The 14,252-nt window shown below is 38.9% G+C and overlaps 1 protein-coding gene across 3 annotated transcripts in view; it reads left to right on the top strand.

The window, feature by feature from the left end:
• RFX4 (regulatory factor X4) overlaps positions 1 to 14,252 on the top strand; it is an 86,628-nt gene that overhangs the window by 46,119 nt on the left and 26,257 nt on the right. For all 3 annotated transcript variants that reach the window (XM_053942999.1, XM_053942998.1, XM_053943000.1), the window contains 7 exons: positions 1,676 to 1,889; positions 2,703 to 2,780; positions 4,560 to 4,723; positions 6,685 to 6,785; positions 8,584 to 8,642; positions 10,192 to 10,336; positions 13,648 to 13,742. In XM_053942999.1, the coding sequence (XP_053798974.1) occupies positions 1,676 to 1,889; positions 2,703 to 2,780; positions 4,560 to 4,723; positions 6,685 to 6,785; positions 8,584 to 8,642; positions 10,192 to 10,336; positions 13,648 to 13,742 (856 nt within the window). The remainder of the gene's footprint in view (positions 1 to 1,675; positions 1,890 to 2,702; positions 2,781 to 4,559; positions 4,724 to 6,684; positions 6,786 to 8,583; positions 8,643 to 10,191; positions 10,337 to 13,647; positions 13,743 to 14,252) is intronic.

Raw genomic sequence — 14,252 nt, 5'->3', positions numbered from 1 at the left:
GAGTTTTCTTTGCCCTTATGTGCAGTGCTCACCTGGCAGCTGCCAGGGACCAAAAAAAAAAAAAAGCCAAACTTCTACAGTTGGTGTTGTAACCCCTTGCCTGTAACAGGTTAGGAACACTATGGAGCTTGGTTTCTTGTATGGAATGCATGTTTTGACCTAAGCTCTGATGGGAAAATTTGGAGCCAATACTGTTGCTTTCTCAGGTATTGAAGCTAGGAAATTCCATTCATACCATGTCAGAGGAATGTTTTAAGATATGCCACTTGGATTATTCAATACTGAGTTCAAGATAGCTTTTATTTTTAATGGAAAATAGGGAATGTCCTCAGGGGGGTATGACCAGGAACCATGTACTAGAAATTTCCTACATCTCCCCAGGCCTCCTCTCAGCCCATGTCTGCTGATAGAAAAGTTTGAGCTTCCAGCTCTTTGCCACTGTTTTCTGCTGGGGATTATGACATGCACAGATCTGTGGGTGAATGACTGTGAATGGAAAAAGAAAAGTCACCAATTCATTTAAACTACCATCACTTACATGCTACTCTTTAATTAATTTCACTGATGACCGTTGTAGAACTGCCTCAAGTGAATTTGTGTCTGTTTGAATGAAGAGATGTGGTGGGAACACTCTGAAATAGTAACTGACTGAAGAGTCAAAGAAGCATCCAGAGATGGAAGCTTCTTGTGCCATCATAGTGAGATCCAGAAGACAGTCTCATGATGATCTGATAGGCTTTTGATAGGCTATAAGGAGAGAAGTGGAGGATCATTGAAAAGTCTGTAGGATTTGGCTGAAGCAAAAGTATACCAGCAATGCAATCTTGTGATGTGTTTTGTAATCACCACTAATTTAGCTGATGGGTTGGGTGCCTGCAGCTGAGAAACTGAAATAAAAGTTATGAAATTACAGAAGGACTAAGATAAAATCTCTGCTGCTTTGATGCAAGAGTTTTGCTTGATAACCAGTGCTTCCACCAGCACCTATAATAAAGCTGGGTGGGAGCACAAACTTGTGCCACAAGGCCACCAATCTGTTTCCATAGCACAGGCACACTGACAGAGTTAGTGCTGTGTCCTGTCCCTCACTGATCAAAGACCAGTGCTGATGCTGGGGTATGAAGCAAATAATTGGAACTGTACATTTCCTGCCATTCATTGCTTTCCAGTACAAGCCTTTCCCCCCACCTCTTTTCATTGAAGTGTTTTCAATTTTTGAAACCTTTCTGATCAACTCATTTGCAATAAAGACTTGTGCTTTTCAGGGACCAAACCTGAGAATCAGGGAGCTGAATAACAACAGAGGGGCTGGTTCAGAGGGTCTGTACCTCTGCTTATTGCTGAACTAAAGGAGCTGCTACACAGCAGAGCTCTGCCAACAAGTAGTTTTAGGATGCTTTTTTTTTTACTAAGAAGTTAAAAAAGATGGAAGTACCTTATTTTCCTGCCCTACAACAGAGTCACCTTACTTTTGCCACAAGGAATGAAAATTGGAAGCTCAGTATATTACCACAGTTATCTGCTGCTGAATCAATGTTTGTTATTAATGTATAAACTATTGCTCAGTCTATTTTGCTGTAGAAATCATTTGCATTATCAGTTTTCCTTGCCTCCGTATATTTTTCTTTAATTTTCAAACAATCTGCTTTATAAAATATACATCTCTATGTATCAGGTACCATTATTATGGGATTGCAGTGAAAGAAAACTCCCAGTATTATGATGTGATGTATTCTAAAAAAGGAGCAGCCTGGGTCAACGAAACAGGAAAAAAAGAAGTAACCAAACAGACAGTGGCGTATTCACCACGATCCAAACTGGGAACATTGCTGCCAGAGTTTCCAAATGTCAAAGATCTAAATCTGCCAGCCAGTCTGCCAGAGGAGAAGGTAACACTTTGGAAATCTTTTCTCAGCTTGTCTTGGTTTCTTTTTTTCCCCTGCTCTGGATGAAAGCTTTGTCTAACATATAAAGACTTTAAACTAGAGTAAGTTTAATAATGCCTTGGCTTGATTTATGGGGGGCTGAATTACTTCATCTAACAGAAAGAAATGTCTTCCCTTAAAAAGGGGAGCTGACACTATCAGCTGTACAATATTTTTAATGCCTGTGCACGTTTTTTTAAAAGTTACAATACATACAGCAGGGCAACTTCTAAAATATGTTACAGCCCTCTAATCTGTGAACACATTTGATGGCAAACTGACAAACAGTTCTAATGCTTTCTTGAGTAGAGAGGGACTTAGTGAATTTCTTCTTCTAGAGTAGAAATTCAGAGAATCCTAGCTGCACATATGACAAAAATGCTCTGGCTCCTCTTGGCTGAGCTTGCTAGGTTTCTGGTTCTATTCACATGTGTAGTATCAATGTGAAGTGGACAAAAGAATAGGGTTTTTTAGTTCTTTATGTCCTAATTAGGGCCACATTCTCGTCTTTGATCTCACTGAGGCTTTTTGCTCCTCTTACATTTGAAGATTCCTATTGACAAAAAAATCCATTAATTCAAAGGGAGAATTTACTTTTGAGAAGAAAACTCATCTTGCAGCTAATCTAAATACAATTTAACTGATTTCATTCTTTTTGCAGTTGCACATCGATAAGATAAGGAAAAAGCTTGCTTTTTATCTGCTGTGTGTTCTGGTATTTTAAAAGTGGATTTCTTAAAGCAGAATGATCTTTTGTGTGTCTCCTTTCTTTTTCAGGTTTCTACTTTTATTATGATGTATAGGACTCACTGTCAGAGGATACTAGACACTGTAATAAGAGCAAACTTTGATGAGGTATGGTTAGAAACTGCAGTCACACTTTAATGATCCATAAGGTATCAATGGATTTGAGACCTTACTTTGTATGTTATATTACAGACTTAGGGGTTTGTGGTGCTCAGTGCTTTTCAGGAGCAAGGAACAGTAGCTGTACTTGAGTATCTAATATGTGACTGATAGCACTAAATCTCACTTATAATGCAGGGTGAGCTGGAGGAACAAAAGCAATGAGAATGTTTTTGCCCTCTGCTCTCCAGCAGGATTAAGGTAGCAATATCCCCTTACAGGATGTTGGACAATCCAGTTCTTACAACTCGAGAAGTGTGTCCACCACAACTTTTCAAAGCTTTTTGTCGGGACTGAGCTGTCTGAAGAAATTTCTCTGTGTGCTCAGCAGAGCCAGAGCAAGTGTCACAGCAACAACAGTGGGCTCTGCTGGTCTGTTAACAACGATGCAGAGTGGTGGGGGGATTACAGCCTCCCAGATATCCCAGAGAGCCATAGCTGATGTCTCCAGTTGCTCAGTTGTACAGCAGCGCAGCTAGGAACACACACACACACTGCTCAGCAGTTAATACCATCTCTTAGAGATGGATAAGACCTGTACCTGTTTGTATCTGACTGAATCTCAGGGGTTGTTGGCAGTGCACACAGACAGCTCTAAAATTAGAGCTAAAAAATAAAATGTTACTGGAATGCAAGCAGGTTTATATTACATGGGAAGATGGCTTCTTATCTAGGATAGCAAATCTGGCTATAGGATACTGAGGACCTGATTAAAATATGCTATTCAGATCCTGGAGAAAGAAAATCAAAAGAAATGAGTCTTTTGACTCTCTCTTCTGAACAATGGGAAAAAAATTGTTGCTTTTCTTCCTTAATTCTCACATTATTCTGGTTTAAAGCTAGTTTTGCACCATTGTACTGACTCTAGAAGTTTCCATGTGAGAAAAATACTTGACACATTCAGGAAATTTGGTTGGGTGAGTCTCAGAATAGTTTGTTAAGAGTAAGATGCTGTATTTTATTAGGTTTATCAGGATTTATGGTAGGGAAGGGGCTGAGCAGCAACAATATATAAATGGCAAATACTCTTTGCTACACATGGTGTGGTTGCTTACTTCACTACAAATAGTGTGCAGAAAGGTGTTCTGACCCCTGTGGAGCCAATCATATCATTCTCTGAATAATACCTTTATTTCCTACATTCAAATTTTCAGAGGTGTATTTTGCTGTGTCTGAAATCTCTCCCCTACTTTCGTTTTTCTGTCACCACTTTTTCTCCACTTTCCTTCCTAGTGGAGGAAAGATAAAATCCCAAAGTGTAGTGTTTTTTTCCAAAGCAAAGACAGGAAATGGTATATTGACCCTTGTAAGCTGTTTGCTATCCTCCTCTCCCTCCCTTCACCAAGGCCTAGATTGCATTCCTTTGTACACAGGGACAGGGTGCAAAGAGAGAGAAAAAGGCTTGACATGTGGAAGCCAAAGAGCTAAACTCATCAGCTACTCATGGAAGATAAAAATACAGTGATTCCCATGGATGTCTCCACTGCAGTGACACAAAGACTTCCTGTCACCAACCCCGAGTGTCTCTTCACCCTTTGGTTGATTATCCCATTGTGTGCTGCGTTACAGTGTGAGCCTGTGTAGTTAAGGAAAATGCTTTGCCTGTGTTGCATCCCATTAGCCCACCTCTAAAACAAAAACTGTGTAATCAGGATCATTTAAAGAGAATGGTATTTGTGGCCTTTGATTATTTTAATGTTAACATTCCTGCTTCTTCTCTGATTGCAGGTTCAAAGTTTTCTTCTGCACTTTTGGCAAGGAATGCCTCCTCATATGCTGCCAGTACTGGGTTCTTCAACTGTAGTGAATATAGTGGGAGTTTGTGACTCAATTCTGTACAAGGCAATTTCTGGAGTTTTGATGCCCACAGTACTACAAGCCTTACCTGACAGGTAACTGATCCCTTCTAGCTCAGCTGTCTTTGTTATATTTCTTTTTTTCAAGAATGACACCAGTTCTCAGAGAGCTGCTTGCTGCCACCCATTTTCTGACTTTAAATCACAGTGTCATTTGAAAGAGCTTACATGTTCTGAAAAGATGTTTCGATTTTAACAAGACTTGTGTTATGAAAGACTTGAAGGTTTGAGGGTTTTTATGTGATGAAGGATACCACCTTCTTCTTGGTTTCTTAATGTTCAGCTAAACCCAAACTAAATTAACTATTCCAATCCATGTGGTAGATTTCAGCTCGTCCCTTCCTACCCGGTGTTCATGTGAGTCCAAGAATTCTTGTTCATGGAGGTAAGGCAGGACAGAGATCAACAATCCACAGCAAAAAGTGTAATCACTGAGTGCAGTCAATATGTTTTCCCCTCTGGTTTTACTTGTGTGCTCATCAGGAAGCCATCTTTTTCTAAATAGTCATGTACACCTTTAATATTATTTGACTGATGTGTTCTTGACATGAAGTAATTTGTTAAGAATATTGCTCTAGGAGTTTTTTATTGGTACTGTGTGTTTAGCCCTTAAGATTTTAAGGTGTCTCTAATCAAGGAAAATGTTTTCACAATGTTGTTCTGCTCTCCTATGTGCATTTCATGATTGCTAAAGTGAAAGTATTTTACACAAGATATCTGCTATAAGCATAGGCTCTTCTTGATAAGACATGTACATTTTTACAGGCTTTGCCCCTCAGCCCCCCCCAAATCTATTTCATTGGAAGGATTAAACAGAACAGCGGTCCTTTTCTCAAGCTGCTTAGTTCTTTCATAGCAAATAAGGAGAGACTTGAGTGTGAATATAGACTTTTGTAATGCATATAAAGGGCCAGATTGTGGCTATTAAGCCATAGCCTGCACTGGAGGGGGTGAAGAAGGGTCTCATTGCAATGGAAGCTCCTGAAGGAAATCTTGCTGACTCAGCCAGAATCCTCTGAGATACTTCTTGGGAACAAATTCTGGCTATCCAGAAAAGGCACTTTTTAGTGAGCCCAGAAGTTGCCATCCATCCCCTGTTCTCTTTGGGTGTTTCTGTGGAGCAGAGCAGGCTGATGGCTGTGTTTATTTCACCACCTTGTTGTCCGTGCAGTGTGCTGGGAGACAAACAGAAAAAGTTCCTTGGTTGAAAGGAGGAAGTTCCTTGTATCTTTTCTCTCTCATTTGTTCATTTCTAGCATTGCTACAGGTAGTGCAGCTTTGTCTGTCAGAACCAACTCTTAGGATCCTCTGCACTTCGCGACTGTTCCTGGGAACTGTCATTTTTTACTGAGGATTCCAACGAGAAGGGCAGAATGAGCTGCCTACCAAGTTTAACAGGAAATTATAAAACCATCAGGAAAGAGTAGCAAGAAAGAAGACGGAAATTTCACTTGTCTGGGAAAGTTGCAGTCCTATGCAGGGCTAAGCAGGCAGGTCCTGCTCCACTTCCAGTTCCCCCACGTGTGTGGGCTTAGCCTGAAAATTCCTCCCTACCACCATCATCACTCACTAACTGGCTCTGGCCTGCAGCAGAGTTGGTTGTTGCTCCACTTGAATATCCCCTTGTACATCTGTATAAATCTGGGCACAACTGAGCTGAAATCCAAGCTTGATTTACTGTCTTCTTTAAACAGTTGTAAATTCATATTTTTAGAGAGTGGGAATGATTTTATTTAAAGTAAAAATACTGTTTTTAAGTATCAAAGCAATGCCTTACAGAGATGGGAGGTTTTGAACATGGTGATAAATTTTGCTTTTCTTGCAAAAGTTGTCAGAAGTTTCAGAAGTTTTTCTTCAGGCCTACAAAGCAAAATATATTAGCAACTCTGCATAATAATGAGTTGTAAATAAATTACTCATGGTCTTTGCGCGTTCACAACTTGTATAGTACAATGCACAGAGTAAACGTAGTGTGATGTTGTGATTTCTTTTTGCAGTTTGACGCAGGTGATCCGAAAGTTTGCAAAGCAACTGGATGAGTGGCTGAAAGTAGCTCTCCATGATTTACCAGAAAACCTACGAAATATCAAATTTGAGTGTATGTATTGCCCAATCTCTCTACTGTTAAACTGGGAAGGACAATGTTTATTGATCACAGATTAATTGGAAGTGAGACTAGTGTTCTTTGAGGAATTAAAACCTGTCATCATTATAAATCTTGCATTCACTTAGAATCTTCACTTGTTCATGAGAACCAATCTCATTTAGTGAAATGAGGCACCACTCAAAATGAGAATTTCTTTTCCTTTCTTGTGGATCCTTATAAGAAATTAATTTTGTTGATAGTAAGCAAACATTAAGGATGATATTAGGCAAAGAAAATTATTAAACAAACCTTTAGGCTATCAGAATTTGAATACAGCTTGAGGCCCTTGCTCAAAAAAGTGCCAGAGTTAGAAATGAAGGAGATCAAATTACCCTGTCACCACAGGAAAGAGCACTAGTCCTTTTCAAATGTGCTTTGTAGATGCCTGCAGTGCACATCACCTATTGATAAAGCCTGCTTTATTTCACAGCTCTCAATTCTTTGCCTTTCATGAGCACTAAATTCCACACCACAAAGTTAAAGGGAAAAAAAAAAACTAATTTAGGAGAAGGATTAACTATTTTGATCAGCGTGGAAAATTAGGTGTATATGTCACTGAGAACAGTCAGGATGGAAGTTGGAACAACTAATTTCAGGGTCTTTTGAACTGTTTACTAATTTGTTTTAAAAGTTAAACAAAGTCTGAACTGAAAATATGCTTTACCAAATCTTTTTTCAGTTCAAAAACATCAAGAACCTTCAACAGCAAAATCTTTGCCACTCTTACAGACAGAAGGAGGTGGACAGTGCACTCTCTAGTCATTCTCAATCTGTATTTTTTAACTGCCTTTATGTACAGTATGGAGGGAAAGCTCACTCTGTGACCACATCTAACATCTCTTTGGATAGATCTGCAAATCTGGTCCTTTTGATGTAAGGAAAATATTTTGTGCACCCTGCCTTTTACACAAGCCTTTGCTGCTTCTGCAGCTGTTTCCTCATCAGAATTTGTGATAGGGTACACAGCCAGTGGAGATACTGACAGGAGTAACTGCAAGCTTTGGTCATTCTTGCAATTCCCAAATCACTGATTTCAGACAAAGAAATGCACAACACAACATTTTAAAAGCTCATTTTCCAAGAATAGGAAATATCTTAATACAAGGTCCATATCACTTGCAAAGAGCTAAACTGGGAACAGAGGACTGGCAAGTACCTGCTGGACCATTTCAGCCCATAATGTAGTAGTGTGTCATGCAACTGCTTTCAGAAAATTTGATCAAATTCTACCTGAAACTGGATCAGAGTTTAGCCCCTACTAGTCCAGTCAAAAGACTCCTCCAAAACTTAATTGCATGAAGATTTAGCAACCTTTTCTCATTTCCACACATAATGTAGCTATTGTAATTTTATGTGCACTTATTCTTGCACCAACATTTTTCTTTCTGTTAAATAGCTCTTTCTGTTCTCCAGTTCCTTTGTGTAGCAAGAGAAAATTTGCTATGCTGAACAAGCAAAGCTTTTCCATTGTCCTCTGTTTCTCTTGTCATGTCATTATTCATAGCATCTATAAATAATTGCTTGTAATATGCCTCTGTAAAATTGATTGAGTATCCAGATTTTAAGGGTTTAGGTCAAGGTTTAAATTAAGTTAAAACTGAGCTAGTTGAGTGCATTTCATGTAGCCACAATTTTGTAGAGGAAACTGGATATATATTTTTTGTTCTTGTTCTTGTTTAATTTAATACTTTCTGAAGTAATTATCCTTATTTTGAACAGTATGTAAATATGTATCTCTTCTTTCCTGCAGTGTCCAGAAGATTCTCACAAATACTACGGCGACAGACATCCCTAAATCATCTCTGCCAAGTAAGTATTTCAGTCACCCAGGCTTGATGAATGCCATTTTTACTTACTTTTCAAATAATTTTATGAATTGACAGGTTGGACTTTATTCAGAGGAGAACACATCAGCAGTTTGTCTCCAATATTTGTTGTGGCCACCTCTACAAAAGCAAAAAGTAATCACTGAAAAAAGCTTTTCTTGACAACTGGCAACCCCTGATCATTAAATTCAGCAGAGTACTTTCATGAAACAAAATTATTATTTGATTTGAAGAGATGGTTCATTTCCAGGAAATAAATGAGAGACATTCCATTGATTTCAGAGCTGCTTGTATTAGACCAGTTGCAAAGCAAGAAAAATTTCTACATGCCCAACAATACATTCCAAGTTTAATTGTATATTATAAATGAAATGCAAATGAGTAAAAGGGGAAAACAGCTGAACTGGGTTTTAAATAGACTTGTTCTTGTAATCACAGCAAGTGAATATAGAAGCTGCTCCAAAATGTTTGGTTTTCACCAGTTTCCATCAGAATTATCTGTAAAAAGTCGTGAAGCCAAATTCTGTGTTGTATAAAAAGGGATAGAATGCATTGAATTCATTAATGTTTCATGCATGTATGGGAGGGGATAGGTTTTTTCCCCTGTCAAAGCTCCACTTTTGGAAGGTGTATCCAAAACCCCAGGTTAACCCTGTGAGGGGTAAAACCCACAGAAAGAAGCTCTAGGGAAATAAAAAAGACTCCTGTGAGAACTTTTTGGTAGGTTTCTTCTGCCATTATTTAAGTGGTGGAGACAGAGACACCTGTGCTACCTTTCCCCAAATACCATAGATCATCCTGCACCCTGGAGGTCCATAGCCATTCAGAGGAAATCAAGAGAAAGAAACCACAACCTTCTGCATCAAACCTGGGATCAAATCTCTTAGGTGAAGAATTCTTAAGTGCACCACTCCCTTGGGGAAGCTGATAACCTTGGTGTGTTATCATCTCTGCTTAACTAACAGAGATCTGTGTATATGACCATGGCCTTGTGTCACTTCCTTTACTCTCAGTCCATCCTCCCCATTACCAACAGCAGATCCCTGTCTCAAGCAGCCAAGACATGGACCTGATGAGGAGGCTGAGGAGCTTTAGCCTTTTCATGTGGCTGAGAGAAGAATGAGAGTCTTCATAAACTGGGAGAGGGGAGGGTGCAAACCTGAATGAGGTTTGTTTGGTATTGGTTTGATTTTTTTTGTTGTGTCTTTGTTCTGAACTGAAGCTTGAAATTAAAACCAGCAGAGCTGTTAGAGATTGAGGAATCTAGCAATGGCAGCATCAGATTAGCGTTGCTCATTAGGGTTTGTGGTAGATGCAGTCAAAATACCTGCAGTTGATTAAAGTAGGCAAAATGACTGAAGAGTTCTCTTGTTAGAGGGCCCGGTAATATCCATAAGACATCAATTTGGTGGGTGGGGGTCCATGAGGAGAATCACCTTAGTGAGCCCAGCTAAGGAAGCGTAAAAGGGGATAAAGCCTATTTTTTAACCTAATAAAGCATGAACTAATGAATAGATTGGATTGGATTACAGGCATCAAGAACAGTGATCCACAGTGCAGACATCACATTTCAAATGCTGGAGGACTGGAGGAATGTGGATCTGAATAGCATTACCAAACAAACCCTCTATACTATGGAGGACTCACGGGAGGAACAGAGAAAGCTCATCATACAATGTAAGAGCAGAATCTTCAAGTAAAGCCAGGTGAACTTGACTTCCTGCTGCAAACAAAGCTCAGAGAAAGCAGTGCTGGTTTTGCAACCATTGGTTTGCTGGAGGCCTAAAATAAATATTGAGACAATTACCAACATGTAAGGCAAAGCCCTGTCAAGGTCTTACATTTTGGGGCATAGATCCCTGGGCACCGTTCTTGATGAATTCCTTTCTAGTACCCAGAACAGCCAATGGCACAAAACTTGCACCCAAATTCAGGAGGTTTTTTTCCATGAACCTGAGCAAACTAAATTTATGAGTTAACCACTGAACATGTGAAAGTCCAATCTTTCCTGCTGTAGAATTGCAGGAGAATTGTCATTTGAATGGCTTTGACACTTAAGTGGCTGTGTATTTGAGTCCCTTGTAAACTTGTTTATAAAAAGCTCCTTTTTACACAGTGTTTTCATAATCAAGAGCATTTGGTGGGACAAGCTTTCACCCTGAACTGTTATGAATGAATAGAAGTCCCATATCAGAGAAGCTCATTGAATTGTTTAGCTTCTGTCTAGTATAGTGAAGGGTATGGACTTGAAAGTGACTTTGGAGATATTAGCAAATTGATTTTACAATTAAAAATCTTTTGCAAATAAAAAATATTCCTTCCATCATGCAGCAAGTGTTGCATAGTTAAAAGGTCAGGTGTAACCCAAAGCACACTGAGTTTTGTTGTTTTGAGGCAACAGAGCTTTGTCTCTAACATCCTTCACATAACCTCACTTCCTGTGAACCTACCTGTTTTATTGCCATCTCTCTCCTGAGGAGGACCAGTCAGTCATCTTTTACCCAGAATCTGCCTGAACAGGGCACAGCCCAGGCAACCACTTGTGGGAACCCAGCAAGGGTAGGTTTGCTAGTGAGGTAACTCTTTCAGGGAGTGGCTGGGAAGACAAAGGGTGACACCTTCACATGTACCCTGGACCCTACAAAGTTGACTTTGGCCATCATCCCACTGTGTTAACACTTGAATTCTTCTCCTTTGTTCAGGGATGGGCCTTGCATTCTCTGCTAGCTCTGTTTTCCAGGGAGAGGTTCTTGGTATTCTTTCCTCTCTTTCTTAACCCTTGATTCATTTCATGGCCCTCTTCCCTTTTGAGGAGATAGGAACTCGACATGGCAGCAAAGGAGGTAGCATACAATGAGACTGAAGTCCAGAAGCTGAGTAAATCCTTCTGTCATCTGTTAAGTTTTCAAGATCTATGCAGCATCCTACTACCGGCCAAAAAAAAGAGAGTGTTCAAAGTTATACTCCCTAGTAGCAGCAACATTTTTGGCTGCCATTCAGAACATCCTTAATGTTTAAGGAATCTTCTTGTGTATGTGCTATGAGCGTAATAAAACCAAACAGAATTTTCCTGAATGCTGTTGGATTTGTACAAGTTTTTCCATATTTTAGGCCAATATAGTCCAATAAGAAGTTAGTCAGAAATGATAAGCTAATAGCTCATGAGATGGGATGTCAGTGAGGTGTTCAGATAAGTAAAGAGAATATTCCAGAACTTAGATTTTTCCCCTCACGTTTGATGATTATTCTACTTGACCAAAGATTGTTTCACTATGTCTTGTATGACTCATATGGCATTGATTTAAGGCCTATTTTCATACTCTTGTTACTAATAACTAAGGAAGTACAATTTCAGCTATTATAACTAGAGAAAAAAAAAGCCCCATGTTTATAAGCCTATAAACAAACTTAGAGAGAAACAGAGAAAAATCACTGGGTGTAAGAGAAACTCTTTCCTGTTGTGCTGGACTACCTACCTCCAACATGAATTCTGCTTTGTTTCCCTCTTTCTCAGATCCTGTTGAGGTATTTTAAACAATCACTAAAGGCTAAACATCTAATTTTCTCAAATAGGTCGTTGTACATGGCTGCATTGCTCCAGCAGCAAAGCAGGCAACTGATTTGTTTTTCTGCTCTTGCTCCCCTCTTTGCACAGCATATGAATTACTTCATCTGTTGTATCAGGCAGTTTTTGTCCAGCCAAATACTCAGGTAAGGAGACAACATTTAGATTTCTCTGTGATCCTGTTCTGAATAAAGGGAGGTTGCCCATTCAATAAAAGAATGAAAGAAGATAAGGGTGGCACAAACATCATTTGCCTTCTTTCTCAACTAATGTTTCTGGTAACTCAGCCTTTCCAAGTCTCAGTTAAACAAAGTTGTAGTCAGGTGTTTAGCAAATGCATTCCTGCTTATCCTCCTGATCCAAGAGAATCGGGGAGGTTGTTCTTTGCATTATTTTTGGATAGCCTCCCTGGCTCATTTCCTTAGCTATCATCTCTACGCTTTGCCTCCTCCACCCCCTTCACTATATTTCCTATGGAGAGAAATTCCTTCCTCCTGTTATTTATAATTAGTTGTAAATGGAATTGCTTAGCACATTGAAATCATCCTGTAACACAGCAGGTAGAAAGTATCTTTCTTCTTGACCTACTGGGCCTTTTATCTTAGCTGAGTTGAAGAATTTGTTTGTTGAGGTGTCAAAGCACATGATTCTTTGTCTTCCAGCCATTGGTTTCCATATTTAAATGAGACTTGAAGTTTTAAGGACTGCCGTTGAATGACTTTTTAACTTTTTCTATTAAAATATTAATATGTGTACTTGGAAAAGATCAAAAAGCACATAGGTTGCTTTTTGCAACTCTTCTTCATAATAAGTAGAGTATTTCTGCTAGAGATTATTAGCTGCTAGTATTTCTGATAGCAATTTGTTTTGAAGAAGTTGTTTATGGACATTCTGTGTATGCGTGTCTGGCATTGCAAATAGATGATTTGCAGCAGTTAAATAATGTTTTTGCAACTAAAGCATTATACAGATGAGTGCCCTATCAACAATACTCATTCATTTGGAGCCTAGAAGATTCTTTATGCATTTCTAAGTCAATTTCATGCATGACATTTTTTCATCACTGGGGTCAAGGCCTAGTTTCTCTCTCTTCATAGAGAACACCATAAACATTTCACTTCTGGGCACACCAGACAACTTAAATAAAACCACTGATTTCAAAAAATAGGTTCTGATTGGCTTGCATTAAGAAAAAAACTTTCAATGACTGCATCACTTTCAGCAGAAACAAAATAAGAGACCCAGCAAACTTTTTGGGTCAGCACCAAGGAAGATGCTTTTGTTTCAGTTAAACAATCTATTATAAAAAAACACAGTAAACTTGTGATTCTTTTGGTAGCCTTTTGTGCTTTGTTTTTCTTTTGTTTGAAACAGAATCCAAGTTCTAAGGTGGGCTTTTTTTTGCTTTTGTTTTGTGTGCCAGTGTATCAGGAGTTTGATCACCTTTTGGAGGAGCAGTCCCCCATTGAGTCATACATCGAGTGGTTGGATTCCATGGTGGACAGATGTGTTGTAAAGGTTGGTAAGGAGGAGTGAGTCACTGATGTGCATTATGATCTCTATTCAGGTAATACATTTTTAGAAAAAGTAAAAATAATTAAAAAAAAAAAAAAGAGTTGGTAATGATCAGGACTAAAGCAGTAGTGGGCAAAATCTCACTGGTTTTCATGGAGAATTGCTCACATTCAGGATTTTGCTTTATTCTGCTCTTGTTTATTTTATTCCAAAAGATGGTATTGAAAAATGAACAGGGTGAGGTTTCCAATCAAATCAATATTTCCAGGGATATGGAGAGATGAATGCAGAGTCAGAGTCATCCTAGTGGTATAGTGCAAAGAAAAACATAATCTGGCCTTTTAAGATTTTAATGAAAAGGATATTTAAGCTAGCTAATTCATTTATATACAATCAAATGTAAGGATGAAAGTCTACATTACCATTCAGTGAAGGACACATTTATGTTCTTTTTGAGCTGATATGGAATACCAAAGAGTTGTATTTTATTTTCATTAAAGTGCCTGCAGAAAC

This window comes from Vidua chalybeata, chromosome 5 (genome assembly GCF_026979565.1).
Source record: "Vidua chalybeata isolate OUT-0048 chromosome 5, bVidCha1 merged haplotype, whole genome shotgun sequence".
Lineage (NCBI taxonomy): Eukaryota > Metazoa > Chordata > Aves > Passeriformes > Viduidae > Vidua > Vidua chalybeata.
This window is presented reverse-complemented; position numbering and strand designations above follow the sequence as displayed.